The following is a 26,927-nucleotide window of genomic DNA, read 5'->3' as shown; positions in this document are numbered from 1 at the left end:
ATCATTCAGGGTACAATACATATTTCAATGAAAAGATCAAAGGAAGACGACTTACATCACTTCGTCCAACTAACCACATAAACCATACAGGCTACAGTACAATATTTGATTGTAAGGAAAAGCTTATGCTATCAGCAGTGAAACGAAATGCTGTTTGGTTGAGCTAGAAGTGGATGCATAGGGGAAATAACAATGAAATGCAGAAGCTCATACTTTGTTTTGATATTCACAACAGAAATAAAGTTTCAACTTAAATTGTTCATAGTCCCCAATACAAACCACTACACAACATACCAACATTTAATCTCAGCATCACAACCAGGTAAATTTAGCAGAATGACAAATATTGGAACATGCGAATTATAAATAAAGAGAAATACTTACACGTTGATTATTTTGCCTCATGAAGCCTGGAGTGAAAGTATCATGAGATGACCTCTCAGGAACAGGTCTACCAATGTTTGAGAATGACCGGTCACCCATTCGCTGCTGAAAAAAAAAAAAAAAAAAAAAAAACAAACAAACAAGTTATATTACTCTCACAAGAAAACAATATTGCAAAAGTTTAGTATAAAAATATTTAATTCTCAATAAATTATGTTACTAGCAGACCACTCTTTCCTAAAACAGAGAGAGAGAGAGAGAGAGAGAGAGAAAATGGCAGTCATCAGCAGAATGCAATCAATGGGAAGAAGAGGGCAATAATCTGCATCAGCTGACAACATTGAGATCAACAGGTAAATAGGGGTGGAAAGAGAAGGAAATGAGATAATGTTACTATAATACTGTTCTCCAACCACTAGAAAGTCTGAGGGGAATGAGATGGAGCGGGGTGATGCTGTGAATGAATGTTGATGTCATAAGGTCACACACGTGGGTAGACGCATCTCCATTGGCTATCTTTCAAAGCACAAACGATAAAATTGATACACATATTTATACTACCCTAGTTACAAAATTAGATCACGGTTAATTTCCTGGTCTTTTAATCCCTCCATAGAGGAAATAACATATGCAGGAGAGCGCATGTTTTTTAAATTGACGTTATAACGGTAATATTATCTATCTACTTCGCTCCAATAGATGATGCAATAGTAAGCACATTCCTTTCACAGTTGAACTCCTGGTTGGAAAACAGTAGAATAATGAAAGGAAATGGATACATTTCAACTGACAACTACACTTCAGATTCATACTTATCATCAGCATAGGTGATTTCTTGTTTGCGGAAGTGTACACTGAACAAATGTTTTACAACATTCAAAAGATCTTCAGTTACATTTTTATTATTCTGACATTCGTTTCCTATAACATGTAAACTCACCCTGTTAGTATTGTCCTTCAGCACAATTTCAAGATCAGGTAAATTTTCTGGTTTCTTCTTGGACTGAGGATCATTTTGAAGTTCCATAAGAAAGTCCCGCTCATACTTCTTCTTTCCTTCCAAGTTCAAAGGACTCCACTGGTCTGGAAAATATGCACTTTCTTTATCTTTACATCACCTGCTACACTGCATAGTGAACAAAATGAGAAGCATGAGCTACATGCCTCAGCAACGAGGAATTCCGGCTTTATATCAGCATAACAATCTGTAAAGCTTTCTCTCATCATTGGCATTTTCAGCAACAAATCTATCCAAAAAATCAGTTAAAATCATGATGCCCATTGTCTCAAACTCCTTTTACAATGCAATGCCAAGAAAAGACACAGGCCCCAGCACACTAGTCACCTCATCAAGCCAGTCTCTATTACAATGTGAGCCATAGCACAAGACTTGTGTGTTAATATTTTTAAGTGGTTTCTAATAATCTATGGATATAAAGTATTACAATTTATAACGCGCAGGTAACTTCGTATAGTCATATTTTAATAGTACATTATGCAACGAGCCTATAATGATAGTAATTAAGAAGCGAGTATGGATGTTTATGAAACGAGCACAAGCTCGTTTCATAATTTTCATACGAGCTTCTTAATTACCAGGGAAAGGATTTATATGTAAATACATATTTACTTATAAAGCTAATATAATTTATATTTTGCATTATCTTTATGTTTCACAATGTGTAGGGTTGAAAAATCCTACTTTTATTTTCCATATTTTTCCATATTTTAGAGTTTAGTACATATTTTCGTTAATTTCCATATATTTTCCATATTTCATATAAAACAGTCCATATTATATTAGGTTTAACAATAAAACAAAACAAAATTCCATTAACTTTTAAAAATACATTTCAACAATAGAGATTTAAACACATGTTCAGTAATCCCTTTAACATCAGAGTTATTTGAAAATTAGCAGTCCTATCAACAATGGGAAAGTAAGTTACAAAACTGTATTAATTTAATTTAAAATTTTTAACAGACTTCAGTTGTGCAGCTCAACAGTTAAATGCCAGTCAGAGTACACATAGGTTCAGTTTTGTAAATCATACTATAAAGACGGTAAATATGCCAAAAGTACGTCATTCAGTCAATTTAAAATCAAAACTAACAAGTTACATTTCAGAATTTAAAGAAGATGGTTTATCAACTGACAATAAAATATTATTTTGTAATTTGTGTCAGTGTGCAGTATCATCTACACAAAAGTTCCTGGTGCAACAACACATTACAACTAGTAAACATCAGGCCAACAAACAACTAAATTCCAAGCAGAGACAATTGTTTTTAACACAACCAACAACATCGAATGTAAGATCTGAGTTTAACATCGACCTGTGCCGTTCTCTCATCTCTGCTGATATTCCTCTCTACAAACTAAAGAATAAGGTCTTCAGGGAATTCCTTGAAAAATATACTCAACATACAATCCCGGATGAGTCAACACTTAGGAAGACGTATGCTCCATCCATCTACGATGAGACAATACAGAAGATAAGAGATGAAATTAAAGATAGTTCAATTTGGGTTTCCATTGATGAGACTCCCGACAAAGAAGGTAGACTTGTTGGTAATGTAGTTATCGGTTTGTTAAGTGAACAATATTCTGAACGAATTCTTTTACATTGTGATGTTCTAGAAAAGTGCAATAACAAAACTATAGTTAAACTGTTCAACGAAGCTATGGGTATCCTGTGGCCAAAGGGTATTATGTACGATAATGTGTTATTCTTTATTAGCGATGCTGCCCCTTATATGGTCAAAGCTGGACAAGCATTATCTGTTGTATATCCTAAATTGACTCATTTTACTTGTGTGGCGCATGCATTTCATCGTGTGGCAGAAGTGGTCAGAGACAATTTCCCTAAAGTAGATTTGTTGATTTCATCAGTGAAAAAAGTATTTCTCAAAGCTCCCAGTAGAGTTAACGTGTTGAAAGAAATGTACCCTGAAATTCCATTGCCACCAAAGCCAATTTTAACTAGATGGGGTACATGGCTAGAAGCAGTTGAATATTATGCCGAACATATAGACTCTATTAACAATGTTCTCCTTGCATTGGACTCTGAAGATGCAGTCTCAATTGATACTGCGAAAACAGTTACCTGTGACATAAGTGTGAAGAATGACTTAGCTCACATTCAGCATACATTTTCATGCATCATAAAAACGCTCAAAAGTCTCCAAAATAGGCACCTTTCACTATCTGAAAGTTTTGAAATTATAAATAGTACTGTGGAACAACTGAATCGTGGTAGAGGTAAAGTTGCAGATGCAGTAAGAGCTAAGGTGGACACTGTACTTTCAAAAAACCCTGGATATGAAGAACTACAAAAGGTTGTTGCTGTGATGAGTGGTGAATCAACAGTGAAGATTAACTTGGACTTATCCCCAGCAGACATTGTGAAATTGAATTATGTACCAGTTACTTCTTGTGACGTCGAACGCTCTTTTAGTCAGTATAAATCTATCCTCAGAGACAATAGAAGAAGATTCACTTTTCAGCACTTGAAAGAAATGTTTGTAACCTATTGTTATGGTAACAGACAATAAAAATTGTGTTTTGTTGAAACTACATTGGAAGATAAGGTACGTCCATTATATTTTTTGTTTAGTTTGATTAAAATGTACCAATATTTAACGTACATAGTCATTTTTTTATAATTTTAAGTCCATATTTAATTCCATATTTTGGTAAAAATCCATATTTAATTCCATATTTTGGTAAAAATAACTACATATATATTTACATATTTCATATATTTTTAGTCCATATAAATCCGTTCCCTGTTAATTACCATTATAGGCGAGTTTCATACGACGTTTTATGCTCGACCATATTTATAACTTGAAATTATTCACATGTATACATTTTATTTGTATCTGACAAGATCGGAAGTGACCTTGTTCTAGGTCGTGAATTGTGAGATGTGCGCAGACGCGAAAGTATTGATTTTTTCCGAGTAACAATTATGTCATTGACCTTGACGTAATCCCGTTAAACTTGCTATAACCTCGATTATTGAATTCGACATTGAAAAACGATTGCATATCCGAGAATAATCGATATTTGCGGTTTTATAACGGTACAAAGTTGACTTGTCATTGGCTGAACACCTGTAAGATGAGTTGTCATTGGCTGAAAACACCTGTACTTTAATGAGTAGGTGTACATGCATTAAAGGACTGCTACCAGGTGTATAATTACTACATTTCGGCATGGTCCAGCATAAAGTTAATTAAAGTCTAATAGACTTACTTCTATTGTAATAAGTATGGCGGTTATATTGTTGGTTAACTGAGGTTAGGGCGAGTATTTCGAAATTGCTCTTAATTGCCTATGTACGAGTAGTGTGTGTGTGTGTGTGTTTTGTGCATACTAGAATTTTCTGATCTTTACAAGATTACAATTAAATGTATCATTCAGGTTATGTCTTTTTCTTAGATACTAACGTCATTACTATGCTGCTCCAGCTGAACAATTAGCTTTTGTTGGACTTCCCGCAATGGTTCCAAAAATAGGAAAACCGTTGGGAGTCTGTGTATTCAAACACAAGGATTTTGAAGAAGATCCATCTCAACAATCTGTATGTACTGTCATTTGGATATTACAAGCCCAGTCTAAGAACTTTCCAATCACACTTCGTACAATACGATTTCGACAAGTTGCTGACAAAATATTAAGTTTAATATTTCATGACACAGTGTATGTATTGTACAAGACCAGTTATATTTAATTTATTTTGTTGGAAGTCATGTTTGAAATTAATTCAGGCATGATTTAAATTTTCAAAATCTGCTTTACTATATATGTAAACACTAGAAATAAAAGAATATACTCAAACTTCAAATAAGCACACGGTTTTGTATTTATAGGATAGCCATTATTATAGATGTACCACATACAAAAAATAATCGTGACGGACCCTTATCAACTGACTTTCCCCACCATATGTAGGATTGCATGCAGAACTAGCAATCACCAATCAGGAATCTGAACTGTCATTTGTACTGAAGACAGGACTGAGCCATTAACACATGACTTTTAAGGAGTAATAAGGTGAGAAACCATCCGCCCCGCTGGTTGACGACAGAACACATCCACAGATAAATTATTTTTTGTGTTCGGGTCACCTACACGCATTTATTATGAGAATACTGACCATCAAATGTATTATCATAAGAATTATTTGCAAGAGAAAGTTCGTTCTTATTCGCATTAAATTATTCATCAATTTACAAGATACTCAAACAGTTAGTGAAATATTTTAGTTGTTAACTGTAACAATTGAATATGTAAATATATTAAACTGTACAAGACTTTACTCTTAATTAATTTATTATACAAACCAAATGAAAACAAGCATGAGCACACAAAGAGAATGCAGAAAGATTATGGTAATCACACAGTCTACTATATACAGTCGCGAAGCTCAATACGTAGTAAATAAGCAAACATTAGGTAGTTGCTCATCACTATGATCGCTAATATCGCCTCATTACAGCCAATGCAAAATAGTACTATCACAGTCTATTGTTTCTAGCACCCTCAAAACTCAAGCTTCGTGACTGTATATAGTAGACTGTGGTAATCACATGGCCTTAGACAATGACTAAGTGACAGGATCTCATTGGCATCAGTTTGAGTACAATGCACAATGTAATGTTAAGTAATTTTTAAGTAAAATATGTTAGCATCAATGAACTTCATTTTGTTGATACACGAGTGTAGTTCTACAAATCACTCACAGCATTTCTAGTCTTATTTTTTAGTTTAAAATTGAACTATGTTTTATTTAACGATGCTTGCAACTGCAAAGGTTATATCAGCATCACCAGTGTGCCAAAATTTTGTCCCTCAGGAGTTCTTTTACAAGTCAGTAAATCCACTAACTTAAGCCTGTCGCATTTAAGCACACTTAAAGTGCTTAAATGCGATCGACCTGGGCGGGGATCGAACCCACAACCTCGGGCACAGAAGGTCTACACTATTTTTAGTTAAAATTTTATTTACCACATACAGTAGAACCTCTATTATCCGTGGTAATGAAGGGGAGTGGAGTGAATGCTTAATCGAAAAAATGGGATAATCCATAGTATAAAAGATTTTCACAACTTGAGTGCGTAGTACAGTACTTCGGCCTACAATTTCTTAATTTCTTTTGTGTTTATCATGTTAGGTAGTGGATTAGAAGTTCACTAATTTAAATCAGTTTGTCAATGACAGGGTTTTAAGGGCCAAGGGAACTCCTTGTGATGGTTGTCTGTGGAAAGACAGGAATAGTAGAGGTCTTCTGTTGTAGTTTTACATATATTTTATACACTTTAGTACAACGAATTTTATTTTGATATCCATGGAAGACACTCTGCACAGAAGTTATACAGTATGGCCACTCCAACAATAGGACAAAGGCTGAATGGTGCACGGGTTTGTAATTGTGTGAAAGTTCTTGGGATAATTTCTTTGAAAGCAGGTAGTGACTATTCTACAAGTTGGGAAAAAAACACCCACCTACTTCTAGAAGTAACTGTTCCTATTGTCCGACCCAAAAGCATCCCTACTACATACTGTGTAAAGGGTAAAGGCTTGTAATAACCCTCTGCAGAAGAAATAAGTACTAACATAACGTACAGTGCTTCATATTTTTTTTTTCTACAGATAAAAAAAAAAGAGCTAGAGAAAGACAGTCAGATAAGCCACCAATCGATTAATAGGGTGATGGATAATTGAGGTTCTACTGTATTCCAAACTACACAAATTGACCTATCTTTATCTATACTTACCCTCTTTATATGTACGTTTAAGGGCAGTTTTCATAGCAGTTGTAGTTTCTATCACGGGTGTGGAGCTGCTGGCATCCTCCTTGAGTGCTGCGGCAGAAACTTTGGTATTCTCTTCATTGCGAGCTGCTACCAACTTTTCTTCCTTGTCAACTTCTGCTTCTTCATCCTGCATAAACAAACCAGCAAACACAGTTGCAGTGAACTGTTGTTGTTGTTTTCTAATGCCAGGCGTTTGACAATAAAGTCATTTAACAGTAGTAATGTTAATTTTTATGAATTCAAGCCTTAAATCAGTGGTCAGTAAAAATGTTTATTTTATTGCACTTAACAGCAATTGCAGAACATTAAAAATGTATAAAGCGTGTGAGTATGTATTTAAATCAATGAGCTGGAGCGTCATTGTAATTAGTAATTACTAATTATTATGTAATTAGGCCTACACATTGCTTACCGCTGCTTTATGCACAGTCTTACCTATCCTATATCTGCCAGATATTGATATTAAATATTTTCATGATTTTACATATTTTGGTACATATTCAGTTTATTTTTCTTACATAAATATGTACATATTTCACACCATGTAAATTACATAAAAATCCGGTCCCTACTTGTGTGTAACTGATGTGTTTAATTAAAATGCTATGAACTTATACACCAACCTAATACAATACGTAACAGTACTAACAAATGTTCAATTAATTGGACGTACCATGCTCACAATCACTGAAAATGGCCCCTATTTGCCGTCACACACAACTGATATCTGATAAACGAATGAACAGCACCCTTTAAGTTCTACATCATTGATAGCCTTGATTTCTTCTCGATTTAAATGTTTTAGCGAGTGTTCTAATTGTTTTGGCAGAAGACACAGGTCTGTTTGGAAACTTTATTCGAAATTTACATCTTGTTTTCATACACGATCTTCTGTCTTTTATATATGCACTGTACATTTTCTTTTTAGTAGGTTATTTTACGACGCTTTATCAACATCTTTGGTTATTTAGCGTCTGAATGAGATGAAGGTGATAATGCCAGTGAAATGAGTCCGGGGTCCAGCACCGAAAGTTACCCAGCTGCACTGTACAAATACACATGTTCATGCAATGAGAATTTGTTGGTAGGCATTACCTAAATACACAATAATCACTTAACTTTATACACTAACTTTGTAAACTTGAAAATATGATTTGTGACTACAGCGAATGCCATATGGCAACTGAGAATCTACTACGCTGCACTTTAACAGCCCGCACAGGGAGTGGGGTCACCAATAACCAGTCATTTTCTCGCCTCTTGTCATAAAAATGTCTCTATACATACCATTATATTTCCTACGTGAAACAGGACAAATAACGAAAGTCCACAACATCCACTCTCTCCACATATTTAATCATTATAATAATGATTATAGTTCTGATAGAAGAATTGGAAATTGAGCTTAACACGATTGAAGGACATGCTTTATATTATTATGCTACTTGTGTGAACGCTCAGATTTCATATGCAATCAGTGAGTTTCAGAAACTCCAGTCTGGCATGACAATAAGATATCATCATTGCATCCGACACAATCATTTTCCACTGATGAGGAAGTAAACTTTGTAACATATGTAAATTACACTATTATATATACATATTCCTTTTAATTCCCTATTATTAATTTTTTCCCTACTTTACAAGGGGCTGTAATAGGTACAGATTAAATAGATCAGATAATGGACCCCTGCAACAATTTTTGTCTTATGTTCTCCAGCTCATTTAGAGTAACACATACATGAAAAATCTAGGAAACACAGACGCGTCACATACTTTGACAGAGCAAACTCTGGTTATGAAGAATGATTTTAGTCTTAAATTCTACTTCACTATTATAGACTGACTCTAAAACCTTTCTTGGCCATTGCTATCCTTCTTTTGACTTCCTGGCAGCAGCTCATGTTATTAGCCAATTATAGTAAATATATTTAATTTTTTTATGAAGCTTAAGACGTTAGATCTTTTAAAATATTTTTATCCAAATAATTTTTTTTTCAGCGTCCATGCGTGCCATTACACTGGTTGTTTTACATGGGCCCTCCGTCATCATTTACCACAAGCTGCAGTGAATGAGGTTCGAACCTGCCATCTTTAGGACGATAATATTGGCTGGACATATTTTGTCTTGACTGCATAGCTACGAACACAACACAGTCTGGCACATTTTTCTCATTATGCAATTAATATCTAAACTGGTTTAAGAGTTCAATACAAAGGTGGTACTATTTGCTAACTGTGAAGTGGTTAAAATAATTAACTTATATCTCAGACAAAACCTATGGATATTCTTCACAAAAAAAGAAGTAAAATGCAAGCAACAAAGTACAGACAAATGGCATTTCCAGTAATGTAAAATTTGCCTTGCCCTATTTGAAATAATTTATCAACAAATGTCATTGTCCTTAAATATTAAATTAATTAATTATGAATAATGAAATTGGAAACAAATAGGTACTTCCTAGAAGGCAGTCTATGTATGCTCACGATTAACTACAACCATTCATGAAGACATTTCTTTATATCTGACGATAGCAGGATGCAGAAAATAAGCTCAATACCTTATCAAAGTTATAATTTGTCACTCAACTAGCACAATTAATATAATTCACATTAAATAATTTCAATATGACAGCTTTTTAAGTAAATGCATCTTGAAATTATTTCAATTCTGTACAACGAACGAAATTTCAGAATAGTTTCTCAGAGCTTATTAATTCAATACCAATAAAACACTTGTGAATATCTACATGGAAAATAGAAGAACAAATTAAAGTTAACAAAAAAAGGTTGATGTGTTCTAAGGATAAAAATGTGCATCTAATAAGTACAAAAATTCGTAAAGATTAAATAAATTAATTTTACTATTATCCCTAACTTATACGAGTTTACACACCACATGTCGTCTTAAAATTCAATATCCCATACAATAGTACAATACTTACTTTTACAGATTGATTGTCAGCTACTTTGTTCGACTGAATTGTTGGCACCGATGGTTGAGAAGGTACCACCGGAAGGACAGGAAGAGTTGCCTCCTCAGATGAAGGCTCCACAAAGGCATCCATATCCGAACCACCCTCTTTCTCAGCTCCCTTCCGGTTGAGGTCACGGTCGCGCATCTTATGGTGGCGCGACTGTTTTGACTTCGAGCGTTGCGACGCCTTACCTGCAACAGAAACGAGAAGTAAAAAAGTTTAGTATAGTACTAAAGAGAAGCACTTTAATAAAATTATGTAAAGTCTTTCTTTGAAATCGAAAAACACACAATGGCGTTCAACTTCAAGAACTGTCTGAAAATTTCATTATTTTTTACGTAATATAAACTAATAAATGAAATGAGATGAAGTTAGCATTAGCATAAAATAGTTTGACTAATAGAAATTCATGATTAAAAACAAATTAATTTCTACATTTAATTACTGATTTGTTACAGTCCTGTTTACACCCCACCCTCTGCCAGAAATCAGGCGACAGAGCTGAGCAGAGTTTTACATAATTATTCAATGATTGCCCCGACTGTGAACACATTATGAATGTGGACTAATGAAGCGAGATCTGATATATGTATTTCGACATTCACATTACTCGTCACTGCAATGTTTCTAAACAGAGAGTAACAGCAATGCTTACAATACACTTATAACTATTAATCATAAATCAGTGCAAAACTAAGTACAAATAGACTTATGTTCTCATTTTTAAACAGAATGATGTGTAAGTGTAGTCCATGTATGTCTTGCTTCTGAATTACACATATTCCATATACTTTTCCATATATTTCCATATTCCATATATTTTTAGTAAATTCGTTCAAAATTACATGCATCTACTCAAACCTTACAATTTGTAAGTGAAATCATTACTTACTTACTTTTGGGATTATAACAAATACAGGAAACGAAAGTTTATCATATTATTTTAATATAGTAAATTGCGTGTCTCTCGAGAGAACAGTTCACAAAATAATAAAAACTACAAACAAGCAATATCATTTGCAGCATGCATCTTCATAACATTCCGTTTCATTTTTTATGTGGGCCAGAAAATATGCAGGCATGGCAGGACTTCCAAGATTGCATGAGGGGAAAATACAAAGAATTATTTAATTTCATATAATCACTAGTCATTATAGGGATTGAGTTCAATGGCCAGATCCGCCCTCTCTCATGTGATCAGGGTACAAGATGACTGTTCATGTCAATACTGTGTAGTATACAGTGCAAAACAGAAAATCAACTTCTGTACAGTAGCTTTACAATCACTTCATGTGAATCTATTTTTTCACACCTAACTTTCATTTTAAAGTACTTTTTTTTCCCCCAAAGAGCTCGCGTTTCTACACTAATCTACACTAAATACAATTTTTTCTTGCTCACACATAACACACAACATTTTCCCTTAAAATGATGAGGAACTTTGTAAATGAAAAACTTTGATTTGGTAGAATACTTCTACCTTCCTGGATATATCTGCAATTTATAACAAAGACGTCTTTTTTTTTTTAGCATGTGTTGCTCTAACACTGAATGGGCATGACTTAATTCATTTTTCCGAAGTAATTATTTTTGAAACTACAAACGCAACATCTCAACAATTTCCCATTTTTGTTCAAGATCATAGTTTCCCACTTTTACTGGCACTACAAGCAGGAGTACTTCCAATTATAAACTTAAAACTTACAAATTAATGATTCAAATATCCTGTGCTCAACTACAGAATTTTCCTTCATGTAGACCTAATTATCCCACATTCACCAACATTCTGATTGGGTATAGGAAGATATGTTACCCCCATATATGCCATGAAGACGCGGGGGGGGGGGGGGACACACACGAATGAATAGCTTCATGTTTCTTTGGCCTTGGCACTAGAACAAGGTGGTGTGGTCTGCACCATCCCCCCCCCCCCAAGAAAGACCCAGTACTCAATATGACGGCAAACTGATGGAATCTCGGTACGTTTTGGAAGTTTCGGCAACAAGAAAAATCCCGTTACCACCCAGGATTGAACCCATGACCTTCTAATCCGTAGTCACAATTACTCTAACAGCTAATTGTGTACAGGCAAAGTTAGTTTCATATCAAATATCAATCTTAAGATTTCCATGCATAATTATACTTCTCTTATACCCAGCAGGAAATATCTCTTAGATATAATCTTACGTTTTCCAAGAACTAAGTAAATCTGAACACTTGGGGAAGTTTTAAAACAAATAGTTGCAAGAATTCTGTCTGTTGCTGTTCGAGTTACTGAAATCACATGATTATTCCACCGCATAGTCCACTTCCGTTCTCTCCCACAATATGAATTGTCTTTCATGAATGTCAAACACTGGGTCTTCCATCAATAATGGGCAACAATAAACTTATCTTTCATTTTGAAATTTTAATAATTTCAGGTGAATTAAAATAATCAACAGTCAGTAATGAAATTTCAAGAACGACAGGATACAAAATTGAAAAAAACTATGAGATATTAAGATATGCCAGTCACAAATGTATGAAAAAAAGGTTTATCTTTACTAAATTCTTTACATAACATACAGCAACATTAATGCATTCCAGAATAAAAATGGTAGACAACTTCTAGTGTAGCTGTATGTTCACACCTCTATAAAGCCGAGACACAAGCAACATGTCTCAACCCAGATCAAAATAGCATTCAGTCTGAAGCACATCTAAATATAGCTAGCAAAACCGAGAGAGGGGCAGAGCACACAGCCAATGCAGCATAGCTTCCTGCCTCACTCCACAAAAACAAAATTACAATAGATTTTTGTGATTCCAAATTATTTTTGAAACAAATGCACCAACCAATAGAAGATAAATATAAACGTTAGTAGCTAAGACAAAACATAAGATATATATTAGGTATAAAGTAATTAAGCAGATCGAAAATGCATTAATGTAACGAGATTATTAATTTATTTCGATTTCCTCTTAGACTGAATGGTTGCCATTCTGTGAAAAGAAATGAGACTCTAATTACGCTACTGCTATAAACATTTAAAGTTCAAAACTGTCCTATTTATATAAACCAGAATAAGAAACGCGCAATATAAACATGCACGAATGTAAAAACTACAATATACAATCACATTAAATTAATTAAAGTAACCAATACAATATTTTTGAAGATAACTTAGTTTATTTCGCAAAATTTATTTCCGAAAGAGAAGGAAATCCGAACCCGAGATTGGCAGATAACTCAGATCAAAATATGGGACACTAGCTTAGAAATGGTTTTTAACGTATAAACAATTCAAATTATGCAGAAAAAATTGCATCGTTTACAACATTTAATAAACAAACTAAAGCCGCATTTTCAATCAATGTCGTAAACACTCAAAATCAGATTTGCCATATCTAAATAAGGACACAAGCTTATAATGGTTTTCAACATACGAATAATCAACATTTAAGAAATCTACAGCACTGATGAAGTTTAAACAAACCGAAACAGTTACATTAATTTGCATTTTACATTCTTTTTCTAAAACACAATGTCTGTAACATTGTTATTCAAAACACAAAACTATGCATTTGAATCATAATATCTTGTATATTATTTCTATTTATCACTAACAGAGACACATTTTGTAACAAGTGTATATAAATTTAACAAGATTCTCTCTTCCACAAATGCATTTGAAGCTAGTATGGTTAAACAAATGCTTACTAATTTACTAAAATTTGGTACTTCATTTCCCATATTTTTTAAAATCCCCACCAACATCTTTGCTCTCATCGGTGTTAAAGATTTTTAATGAATCTTTAATGATACAATATTCATCATAAGACCATGCTATATAAAATATGACTCAAACTTCAATGCCAACATGAAGCTTATTAGTATTACACTTCCAAGAAAAATCAATTTCTCAAAGTGCCCTTTAGCATTAAGAAATCCTGTAATTTTTCAAGCCTAAATTTTACATTTTATGGTACTCATTCCTCAGAAAATGCAAATTTCACGAATTTTTTCTTAAAGACTTTGAGGTAAAACAGAAATTTTATTATCTTGAAAATATGGGACATTATCTTTAAATATACAGACGTATGACAACCCTGTCCGAACCTGTGCCGGCTTCTTTCAAGGAACGTCAACACCAGGGCCGGGTATTTATGGAGATCGCGAAAATCACAACATACTAGATACAAGAGATTTTTTAATCTCTAAGAATTAAGTGATTCTGATTAATAATAGGCGGATAAAACAATCTCGCGACAAATCCCGAAATAGAGTTCTAATATCGAAATATGAATACATTCTCGAATTATTATGATTATTATTACTGCGTCATTTTATAGCGAATTTCATATTCTTCCGAGGTTTTTTTTTCGGTTCAGCATTACATACGTGTGACATATGGCAACAATGTACGCATTATTTCAGAGACTACTTCCAGGGAGCAGCGCAATCAGACAAGAGTTATTTCTCTTTCCCGCAACAACCGCCTTTGTGAGCTCAAGAAAGGCAGTCGAATGAAATTGAATTATGAATTTAATTAATGACGCAAACAATTTTCTGTTAGCTTCTGTCTCTCTTCCCCCTCCCCAAATAGTTACCGAAATCAAACCATTTTAACCACCGAAATCGGGGTAAAATAAGCACACAGAATCAGACCCCTTGTTATTATTTAAAGATGTTACACCTCTTTCATTGCGGACATTCGCAGAAAAACTGAAATAATAAATACAGACCAACGCCACATTTAATTCAGAAAACAAAAACTTCACTAGACACTTTGGGTGCTATTCATAGACAATTCGCTAGCCCGCGCTATGAGCGTGCTAAACAGGATTCATATCATATCATATCGCTGACATTGGTTTATGAATACGAAAAACGTTAGTTCGCTGATCATCCACCTAAAGCCCGCGCTAAGAATGTCTATGAATACGGCCCTTTTAGTCTAGTACATAATACGATATATGCAAATTGGTTAGCTGGTTAGTTCTGAATTTAGCGTCAGTTTTTGTTGGAACTGTTTAGTAAAGAGAGAAGAGACAGAAACTGGTTTAACTCAAGAAAATTTGGTGAAATCAATAAAGGCCAGTACAGTACGTCATTTACGAGCAACAGTTTTCGTGAAACCAGAATAGAGACTATACTGGGTGTTCAGTTCAAAGTGTGTCATGGCTTGCTGTATTCCGTCATGTGGCTAGCCGATGAGCCTAGAGAATTCAATCTTCCTACACTTCCGCAGAAGCGTATTACCTAAATGCGAGAGAAATTGCCTAGCAAGTACGGCTTTCATTCTGAAGAGTACGTACCGATTCGTACGCTAACGCCGGTAGTGGTAGGAATGTGAACTGTTTGGAAATACGTACTGTCGGGATATGGGGAGAGGGTTAAGACGATTACTTCCGTATTTGTTGACATTAACTTCGACTGTCAACATGGACACGGAGCATTTAATTTGTGTTGTGGAATGTTACCGTACGCAACCGATGATAACAAATACCCTGCGTACGACTTGGCCGCGCAAAACACAGTTCGAAAGAGGTTATGGTAGCACATAGACCGTACAGGCCGTCATCTGTTGCTACGACGTTCAAGTTATACCATACACGTTCTCAAGTTCAGATTGAAGAACGCCTTGAATAATAGGCAACTTCTCTGACATATAAGCTGAAACTCGCTTCAAATCGGTGACTCAACAACAGTGACGTCATGACACACTTTGAAATGAACACCCAGTATATTAGATGATCAGCGCTGGAGTCTCCATTCATAATCGGAAAGTTCAACGCAACAGAGAATTTCTTAAAGCCGTATGTTTTCTTGATAAACAAGCATTATCTTTTCGCAGTCACCATGAATCTGAAATCTCTACCAACAGAATGTAATACACGTAACTTTTTAAATACACAGCAGAATATGATCCTCACTAGCCTCTCGCTATTCCGGCGTCCTCCTACATAGTTTACTTTCTATCACTTCTACAGTAATAGTTTTGTGGGAAATTTGCGCTTATACCGTATTACGTATACACGAACATACAGTATTTATATACATATACACGCACCGGTCACGTGTGGAACGTTCTAGTTTCGATTTAGAAGTTCAAGTGGAGTGGTTGGAGCAGCTTGTAACATTAAGTTTAATAACATTTTAAGTACTCTCAGTAATACAGTACTCTCGTTAATCCGGCATCCCTCTATGTAAGAGTCAACTGAATTAAGCTGTCTGTAATAGTGAAATACAAGAACGATATTTAGGTTTCTCAGATATCAGTAAAAAAAAAAAAAAAAAAAAAAAAAAAAAAAAAAAAAAAAAAAAAAAAAAAAATCAAATACCTGGGACCAACAGTAAGAAATATAAATGGCACTCAGGAGGAAATTAAACACAGAATAAATATGGAAAATGCCTGCTATTATTCAGTTGAGAAGCTTTTATCATCCAGTTTGCTCTAAAAAAATCTGAAAGTTAGAGTTTATAAAACAGTTATATTACCGGTTGTTCTTTATGGTTGTGAAACTTGGACTCTCACTTTGAGAAACGAACAGAGGTTAAGGGTGTTTAATAATAAGGCGCTTAGGAAAATATTTGAGGCTAAGAGGGATGAAGTTACAGGAGAATGGAGAAAGTTACACAACGCAGAATTGCACGCATTGTATTCACCTAACATAATTAAGAACATTAAATCCAGACGTTTGAGATGACCAGGACATGTAGCACGTATGGACTAATCCAAAAATGCATATATAGTGTGTTAGTTCGGAGGCCAGAGGGAAAAAGACCTTTGGGGAGGCCAAGACGTAGATAGGAGGATAATATTAAAATGGATTTGAGGGAGGTGGGATATGATTGTACAGACTGGATCGATCTTGCACAAAATTGGGACCGATGGCGGGCTTATGTGAAGGAGGCAATGAACCTCCGGGTTCCTTAAAAGTCGTAAGTAAGACATCAGTTCACTATGCTCGAGTTATTGCAAAAGTAATGCAACAATATCGAAGTACAACTGCGACGAGAAATTAGAAGCCGAAGCATACGACGACGGCGCGGCTACCATGGTGGGCCATTTCAATGGAGTTTCAGAGTCGCATAAAACAAACGCATCCAGAAGCTTTGTTTATGCACTGTTACGTACACGTGCTAAACCTCGTTCTTTCTCAGAGTGCAAATCGAATACATGAACGTAATGTTTTGCATGCTTAACCGACTTGCAGCATTCTCCGCGAGATCTCTAAACACACAAAGATCTTGGACGAGTTTCTACATTGTAGGCTTCCAAATGTGTGCCCAACGAGATGGAACTATTCCTCAAGGATACCTAACCCTATCAAATGAACTATGTGATGTATTCTCGGCCATGTTAGAGCCTCCACGAGAAATTTAAAAATAAATTCTTTCTCCCGTAAACGAGCACAATTCAGATAAACGCTAAATGATTTTGAATTTTGCTTTCTACTTAACATATCTCTCAAATATTTTTCTACACTGATATCCTCTTCAGCATTCTTCAGAGTAGAAGTAGTGATATTTTGCATTGTCAGAATAAGATTCGTAAAACTCACCGTTATATCTCATTTTTAATGGACGATTACGAACATACTTATAAGGAAACAATGCTTCAAATTGGTAAACCGTCAGAAAGAGAAACAAATATAGATGTGTTTACTACGAAATCACTGACAACAAAGACAATCATCTTGACACGCGATTTCAGACTTTCACAACTTCAGTTTCTGCAGTTACTGTTCAATGAACATTTTCAAACATACAATTACAAATTCCCAAAAAAAGTCTCTTAGAACAGTATGGTCGATTTTTATGGTGTAGTTTCAGGTAAAACATAAATACTCAAGATTTCTTGGATAATGATCGGGTGATCACTGTCTTTTTGACGCAAGGAAGGATATAGTTCAACTTCCGATGAACTGATGATGCAGTATATGAGTCAACAGGTGGTGGTGGTGGTAGTGATAGTAGTAGTAGTGATGGTGGTAGTAGTAGTAGTAGTAGTAGTAGTAGTAGTAGTAGTAGCAGCAGCAATAATAATCTAGAAAATTGCTTCACCTATATTTTGGGTCACTGCTCGCCACTATATGCTATTTTTGTTATTTAAATCTGCAATATTTACAGAAATGTCAATATTATTCCATAAATTTACAAAGAAGGTGAGAGAACTTCAATTTTAATACAAACACACAAGAATGTACGAAAAACAGTATCAATTTTATTTCAATAGTCGTCACTTTACTGCCAGAACACGTATGTATGCACACACACATATAAATATAAAATATACCTAATTTAAAGGGACTTAAGCTGGATTATAATGTATGAGTATACTTGCTACAATGGTGAGCCCTCAGTCCTTGAACACAACTGTTGTCAGACGCATAACTGTGTTTGGATAATTTACCTAACAAACTAAATGACGCACTACATCACTGCATGTCATTTCATTTAATGTCAGAAAGATACACTTGACCAATGCAGGGAGGAAATTGCTCCTGTGCTGGGTGAAGACTCTCCAGATCCACAGCGAACAATATTCTGGTAGTATAAGGAGACCCTCGTTCTCGACGGCTCTAAGAAAAAAATTACTGAGGAAAACGGAAAACATCGAGGAAAATGATTAGCAGAACAGGCGACTCATATACCAACAGGCGAAAGAGAATCTCCATATCCCTCTTGCATCAGCTGTTAAGAAGAAGAAGACTTTGCGTGATCATCTCAGCGTGAGGAAGCTTTGAAGTCTCAGAGTGTCACACACAATCTTTCTGAAGAGCAAAGAACACGTAGCGTACAACAGGGGGTGGAAAATGAAGAAATTTGAAAATGAGAAATCACAGAACGTAAAGAACACCATCGCAGGTGACGAGATGTGACTTTATTATTATGACGTTACAACCAAAGCCTAAAACCGAGAGTGTGCCAATGACTGTGAGGAAGCAGACCAGTGAAGAGGAGTACGATTGCGGAGCATTGTGTAGCGAATTGTACACGAAGCACACAAAGCACGGTGACTACTAAGTGGTACAGTTAAGAGTGCTTGTCTCAAGTCATCCAGAGACTAAAGAATCTCCGGCCAATATCGTGGCTGAACAGTTGGCTACTACACCACAGTAAAGATATCTCATCAGAATTTCCTGCAAAATCAGGACAGATTGTACTTGATCATCCTCCATATAGCCCTGATCTTGTTCCACGTGACTCTGGACTCTTCCCAGAGGTGAACCTCAAGGGCAGACGTTTTAAGTGGATGAGGAGCTTCTGCCAGCATGGGATGAGGTGTGTGTAAAACTGAAGAGAAATGACAAAGTTGGTTATGACTGGTTTAGACGAATGGATAAGTGTACTGAGTGCGGTGGAAAGTATTTTGAAAAATGGCGAAAAGTATAGAGACATCGCAAAACTTTACTAATGACCTTTCTTAACAGGACGCTGACGACTGTTGACAAGGTTAGAGTGGGTTATATGAGAAGATATATAAGTTACAGGAGGTAGAGGACTATGGGTTAGGTTAGGGCAGCGTTTCTCAAACTTTTCTGAAGTGGGGACCACTTTTTAAGTCAGAACAGTTCCGCGGACCATCTTACTCTTGTTCCCTTCGAAAGCAAATTAATCACTTATGTAGCATATTTTAATATCAATGTACTTACATTTTAATGTAGAAATAATTAATTAAATTTAATTTGATTCCATTTTATATTAGTATTAACTAATTAAGTTAATGTTAATAGAAGAAAATTTCTTATATCGTCATCTGCAAAAAGAGAAATAAAAAAATTAATGCAGAAACATGCCCGATTTTCAACAAGTAAAGATGCAATTTTGCATGTAATATTATTGATGTACGACGTACAGTACGTGACCATTTCAATGTGCAAACTATTAAGAAAGTCATAAATACATGAAAAGGTTCGGTACTTTGGTCCTGTTACAGGCACGGCGCCAGATGTGGACGGAAAAGACAGCGAGAAACACCACGTTCATAGTGCTTTAAATCCCTCTTTTTTGCTGAGAGTAGAGTGGGAAGTCGATTGACGGGTAGGGTAAATAAATTTCATAAAATGTCAGTACTGGGAGAAAAAGTGAAAGGCGATTGTCATATGTCATTTACAAACTCTGAGATTTTCAGCTATAGTGTGATACGCAATTCGTTTGTATTTTATGTTTTCTTCTGTCTTTTTTGAAGGACTACAAGGGCAGACCTCGAGGACCACAGGTGGTCCGCGGACCATAGTTTGAGAAACGCTCGGTATGGGGATAACCAAGCGAGATACGGACAATATGCATCGTCACTTTTCCCTATTTTTCAACCTAGTCTATTAAGTAAAACAAAAATATCTTTACACTCTATAAATGCACACATTTTAAACGACATGCTACCAAAAACCTAAGCGTTTCGGGTAATTTTTCATCAAAAACATCATGTGCCCATCTCGTACGGAATCGCTCTCCATTTTTATTTTTTATTCTAAGAGTTAGTACTTAGTTAAAAAATTTAAAGTGCTTTTTCCCCTCAACAGTTGAATAGTATCGCATGCTTTGGTAATTACCCAGAAGAACGAAATCAAAGGATTCGCATTTTCTTTAATTAAACGTTTATACTACGAATAGCATAGAGAACTAAGCACGTGGTTTTACTTTCCGGCACAGAATACTTTCCATAGAATAACCTATAAATATTCAACTGCTATAGGTAGCAATGAATGGATGTATCGCCATCATATTGTCCACATCAGACGTCACGAGCGAACGGATGACCATTTACATGTAAAACACGACTGTTGTCGAAATATGACTTCATTCGACGATGACCTCTACCTCCAGTGGCACTAGAAATATGCTTTCTTGCTGTTGCGATGGAGACAGCCAGACAATCACTATCCAGAAATTTGCACCTAGAACTCTCGAGCTGAGTTCGGAGCACGAGACTCAGATAATAGACACATTAAGATATATGGATCGTAAGTGGAAATTAAGAGAAAGGCAGACAATAAGAAAGATTGGAGAATGCTGGGTTTGCAGTGAAAGATCTGCCCTTGAGAAAGAACGAATGAATGAATTAACAAATAAACTCTCGAGCAAACTTAACTTATGTGTCTCACCACAACTGTATGTTGACTGAATGGTTAAAACGTATCTGTCGAGAGTTCCAGAGGATAATGGGTCAAGTCTACCTGAATAAGTATAACAAACATTTGCAATATTTGAAACACAAATATGAGAAACGGAGAACATCAGAAGATTCGACAGAGAAATGGCGAGAAGGAAGATAAACAGAGACATCCGGCAATGGCATTAACAGAATCTCTCTTGATTCTGACAACAGATGTGGACAATACGACGACGATACATACATTCAAGGCTGCGTACAACAAAGGAATAGTTTAGGTTATTCTGTGAAAAGTATTGGGTGACGGGAAGTAAAATCACGAACTTATTACTGTATTCGATAGTATTTGTAGTACCAAAAAAAAAAAATGTTCTTTGGTCTGGAGTCTTTTTCGACATTTTAAAATAACTTTCGCACGATCCTCAAAATTCGTCACAGATTATCGTCTTGTAAAACAGTCAAAATTACAACTTCATGTTACTACGACGATCTCTACAACAGACTTCTGTATGATAAATGTCAGTATTAAACAATCAATTGAAACAGCGACTGCTTTCGCTAGTGCAACCCTATTTACAGATGGGATTTCTAACGACGTCATTACAGTCCTATGTAAACAATTGAAGGTGACATATCATTAGACTTAGAGTAACTCTCTTCTGGTAATAGTTCACTGTGATTTTTCCGAAATACTACTACAGTATAATACTATCAAGATACAGTACCGGTAATTCCAAAGACCACAGTATGATACTACGAAGAATCAAGTGTAGTCTAAAACACGTGAAGTGAAAATGAACGTCTCTAAGACGAATCGGAAATCTCTGAAAAAATATAATGCCATAAACCTTAAATTGTTTGTGAGAGAGTAAACATGTTCATAATTGAGCACCCACGTGCAATAATAGGGTAAGTATGCATGTAATCAGTATCTACTTACCCCACTATTGCACGTGGGTGCTTCAATTATTCTTCATAGGTGGATGGTATGTGAACTGAAATGTATAATAGCTTAGAAGAAATCGCCCGACACACGAGACAATGTAACTAAATCTATTTTCTCAGTATAAGCGTCTTTTAAAAATCTCGAAACCCATAAATCCACGTCACGAAAAATCCGAATATTTTACAAAGCAAAGTAAATAAAAGTACATGGAGTACACGCACACAATATGTACCACTGCACGACCCTTTTTGCCTGTCGTATAACTAACGTCAATAATATGAAAACAATACACACAAAATAAACTCTGTACGACAGAAAAATTATTAAACTACAAAATACGCGCACAGAAAACTTCATAAACTTGATCAAATATTTCCAAAACTCACAACACTGATAAAATGCAAAGACAAAATAATGAGTTAAGACAGCAACCACAACCATGACAAAATAGTACGCCGTTTCATATTTCATTCTTACATGAACTACAGCATGTTATCACATTCCCATCAGATCAATTCCATGATAATATGGCGAATGTTTCACAACGTAACCATACAATATCTACACTTCGCTCTGACACCGCACGGCACGGTTGTATTGCTGGTAATGGCAATGTCCATAAATAACACCCTGAAAGCGCCACCTCAATCACACGCATAGGATAAGATTTTTTTAATACAGCTACAATCACATTTAACACCTATGTCGGCAATTCTTCAGCGTCTAAAGAAACACTTCTATGATCATACTGGAGAACGTCGAAAGACAACATACCGACGGCAATGGGGACGTAAGAGGATGTATCCATCGATGAAATAGTAACCATGGGATATTAAGTAGCAGGCATTAGCATCAAGGAGGAACAGAAGATATTATGATCGCATGTTCGGTAAAGCTCAGTTTCGCTTGTCATCACCTCCATCTTTGGATCCGCGTCGACCTCCGACGTGGCGACCACGGCTGCCGCTGCGAGCACCTCGTCGACCCCAATCAGCAGCACTCGAGCATTCTGCATCGTCTTCCATTTTTTAAAACGGCAAACACAGAATATGAAGCGACGTTACGCCATAATAACGCGACGCTCTCCACCTCGCAGAAGCTCCTCGAGACTACTGTATTGTACAGTCTGTCGCTGCCGGCAGAATCTAAATCAGTTGCTAGGTTCGGCCGCCACCGGATAGGGGCGCTCCCGTAGTTTCGAGACCTTTTACCTCCGTACAAACTAGTGCCAAAACATGGCCAATGACACACATAGCTAGGTTAATGTACCATAACCGACAGTACAACTTCTCTGAACCCATGAAAATCCGTCGCCATATTGAGCCACTACGCACCAATGGACAAACTGTTAAAAAGGCTCCTGGTTCATATTAAACAGCAAACAAATCAAATCTGCTATCACTAATTAACAGACAGTGTAACTTTACCTTTCGTCACCAGAGTTGGTTGCTCGTGAACAAATGCTAATCGCATGGAAAATGCAGTATCATCGAATGGTAAGCACGTGCCAGGAACGATACAGGAACAGTTTCTGGGGTTCAGAATCAACGTAAATTGTTGTTACTGTTTACAATTAATATCTCTCGAACAAAAGGGGACAGGCAAAATACATATTTGTATAACAAGTAAAACGAAGTAGGCATTATATTGAGAAAATTGCCGTTTAACTCTTTATTACAAATACGTATCATAAGAAGCGCTTCGAAAAAACAGAAACTGACATCAAAACTGCTTTAAGGATTGCACAAGAACGCAAAGTTACGGAAAAATAAACTACCCCTTAAAACTTAAAAGAATCCACATTTCAAACACAATCATGCCGATATAAATCCAGTCTGTGTCCAGACGCAGCAACATTTGAATCGGAGTTACGAAGATCACACACTTTCTAATTCTACGTATGTACATACAATTTAAATGTTCTGCAACAATTCAGTACTTCAAGGTACTTACACTTTAATTCTGAAGACATGCTTACATTAAAACCGCATACTATGTTCCCGAAACATATTAATAACAGAAAAATAATAACACAGAACACTTTATGAACTGCACGGCTTCAGCATTACCCTGGCCGTTACTTTTGTACAAATCCACATCAAATTGATATTAAAAATTTATAACAGATTGTAATATTTCACAACACCTACTTTATAACGAGATTATAATAAAATACTACCTGCTAGAAATAAAATCAGAAGGCTTAGTGCGAAGATTAATACCTACTTCTGCCGTTCCTTTTTTCCGAACAATGATGTATTATAATACAAGCAGTAACATGAGCTGCTACCAAGAAGTCAAAATGAGATTAGCAATGGCAAAGGAAACTTTTAATAGAAAAAGGAGCATCTTCTGCGGACCTCTGGAGAAAGAACTAATGTAGCATTGTATGGGGCAGAAACATGGACATTACGACGAAGTGAAGAGAAGCGTGTGAAATTGACAGACAGAATAGGAAACGAAGCTGTGTTGGAGAGAGTGGATGCACTGGAAGGAATGGTGAACGGGAGAAGAGTTCGGGTCAGAAGATATCAGATGATAGACGACATTAAAATATATGGGTCATATGAAAACACAAAGAGGAAGGCAGAAAATAGGAAAGCCTGGAGAAAGCTGGGTTTGCAGTGGAAGACCTGCCCTCGGGCAGAACACTATAAATGAATGAATGAATACTGAACTAATAACGGGGGCATACAGAATGAATCGTAAGTAATGTCATTAATTTTAGGGCATTATTCTTCGAAATACTTGAAACAAAAAAGCTCAACACAATTTTGCTCGTTTTTACTTCCTTTTCGAAATAAAACTGTTTTATATGAAACATTTAATACAGTATTTTGAGAAGACCGTTGATTTAATTCCAATATGCTCAGTAAACTAAAGAAAACCTAGTACAGTATTATGATGATTAATTATTGAAAGAATTTTAGTTTTGTCCTCTTCCTTGTTAGAACGAAAAGTTGACAGTTAAAGTCAAAGTTCCTTAAATTTTTATTAAAGTTACATTTAATGAGCATCGTTTCCGAATTGACTCATTGATGCAAAGAACATAAACCCGTGGGCTGCAAACTATGATCGTGCAATAGCAAGAGTGCATAATGCATCAACCCCTGGCAAATGTCAATGCATGTTAACCCACTAACAAAGTTTGTATCTTGTGCCGTAACTAATTGTGTTACAAAGACGAACAGGTTGCTTTGCCACTAAGATCGCGATAACACGGGTTTAACGACCGGACATAATTAAGATCTCTCATTAAGTAAGTTTTAAATCTTCTTAAATTATACATACCGAAGAACATTTCATATTTCATCGAATATAAATTACAAGGAAGAAAAATTGCAAAATACAGGCTCTCTACATACCTTCATGAAGAGTAATCAATCATATACTGGAACTAAATGTAACAAACGTTGTAACGAGACAAACCATTGCATATAATTTCCAGATATCGAGACTCTTATGGTTATCAAAGACAATTTCAGATGTTCTGGCGTTAAGAATCTTAGAGACCTGTTATTTGTGGAGAAGGGAAATAAAACTACAAATCAAATTTCGAATATGAAGTCCCAACAAACGATGACTTGCTTGTGGACTTAAATTACATATTTTATCAATGTTTTTGGACCCATACAATGCTACACTCCATACAAAGCACTTCACTAGTCTCTTCCTTACTTATTTTTCCAGGGGTCCGCACAAGATGCTCCTCCTCGTATAAAAAGTTTCCTTTCCTCTTGTTTGCAGTTTTTCTTGAGAAGGATAAATGCGATAACTTCCCGTTGCTTTCTGTACACCACTGTCTGTTTCGCATCTTAATAGATCCCAGGGGGCCCAAGCGTGGAGGTGAGGTGAGTGGATTTGACTAATTGGGTCCTCCGGACTTCACCGCAAGGGTTAAGTATTAAGTCAATCAGGAATTTTGTTTCGATCAGAGACCGGGAAATCCCAATTAGCCTTTGCCCCCCGCATCCTGGACGAGCTTCTACAAATCAGAAAATCTTGGAGGGAGATTGAGCCAATTTTTCCGCAAATGTTTCTATACTTGTGCCCTCGCAGCTCAGTCGGAAGAACGTAGGAATTTAGATGTCAACGTTTCACGTTCAATTCCTCGTCACTCCTTTTCATTTTATTGTGTTTCAAGATAGTGTAATATAATATAAAAAGAAAAAAACTAACACCAATATTATGCAACTGTATTGCTCCAAACCTAATATTAAATTTATGTTACTTATATCGCTAAAGAACGATAACAGAATATATATATATATATATATATATATATATAGGTTTGTTTAATTTAAGATATTATATAATATATAATTAATTATATAAATAAAATATAATATTTTACAAAGAAAAATGATTTTATTATAATAATTAGTTATATAAAATACAGATAATTTATATCGCGAAAAACCAATAATGGAATATAAATAATTTTAATATTATTTATAACGGTAAAGAACGAAAACAGAATATAAACCATAACTTGAATATTATTTATATCGCTAAAGAACGATAACAGAATATAAACGATAACGTGAATATTATTTATATCGCTAAAGAACGATAACAGAATACAAATGCTAATTTGAATATTATTTATATCGCTAAAGAACGATAACAATACAAATAAGTTGAATATTATTTATATTGCTAAAGAACGATAACCGAATACCAATGACT

General features: G+C 35.5%; 1 protein-coding gene across 5 annotated transcripts in view; it reads right to left on the bottom strand.

The window, feature by feature from the left end:
- The window catches only part of LOC138712484 (eukaryotic translation initiation factor 4 gamma 3-like), a 291,440-nt gene that overhangs the window by 35,537 nt on the left and 228,976 nt on the right, over positions 1–26,927 (bottom strand). For 4 of the 5 annotated variants that reach the window (XM_069844352.1, XM_069844354.1, XM_069844355.1 and 1 more), the window contains 4 exons: positions 10,155–10,378; positions 7,171–7,336; positions 1,325–1,467; positions 385–489 (listed from right to left, as the gene is read on the bottom strand). In XM_069844352.1, the coding sequence (XP_069700453.1) occupies positions 385–489; positions 1,325–1,467; positions 7,171–7,336; positions 10,155–10,378 (638 nt within the window). The remainder of the gene's footprint in view (positions 1–384; positions 490–1,324; positions 1,468–7,170; positions 7,337–10,154; positions 10,379–26,927) is intronic. The other variant, XM_069844351.1, reaches the window with a different exon arrangement.

This window comes from Periplaneta americana, chromosome 13 (assembly GCF_040183065.1).
Source record: "Periplaneta americana isolate PAMFEO1 chromosome 13, P.americana_PAMFEO1_priV1, whole genome shotgun sequence".
In the NCBI taxonomy this organism is placed as follows: Eukaryota; Metazoa; Arthropoda; class Insecta; order Blattodea; family Blattidae; genus Periplaneta; species Periplaneta americana.
This window is presented reverse-complemented; position numbering and strand designations above follow the sequence as displayed.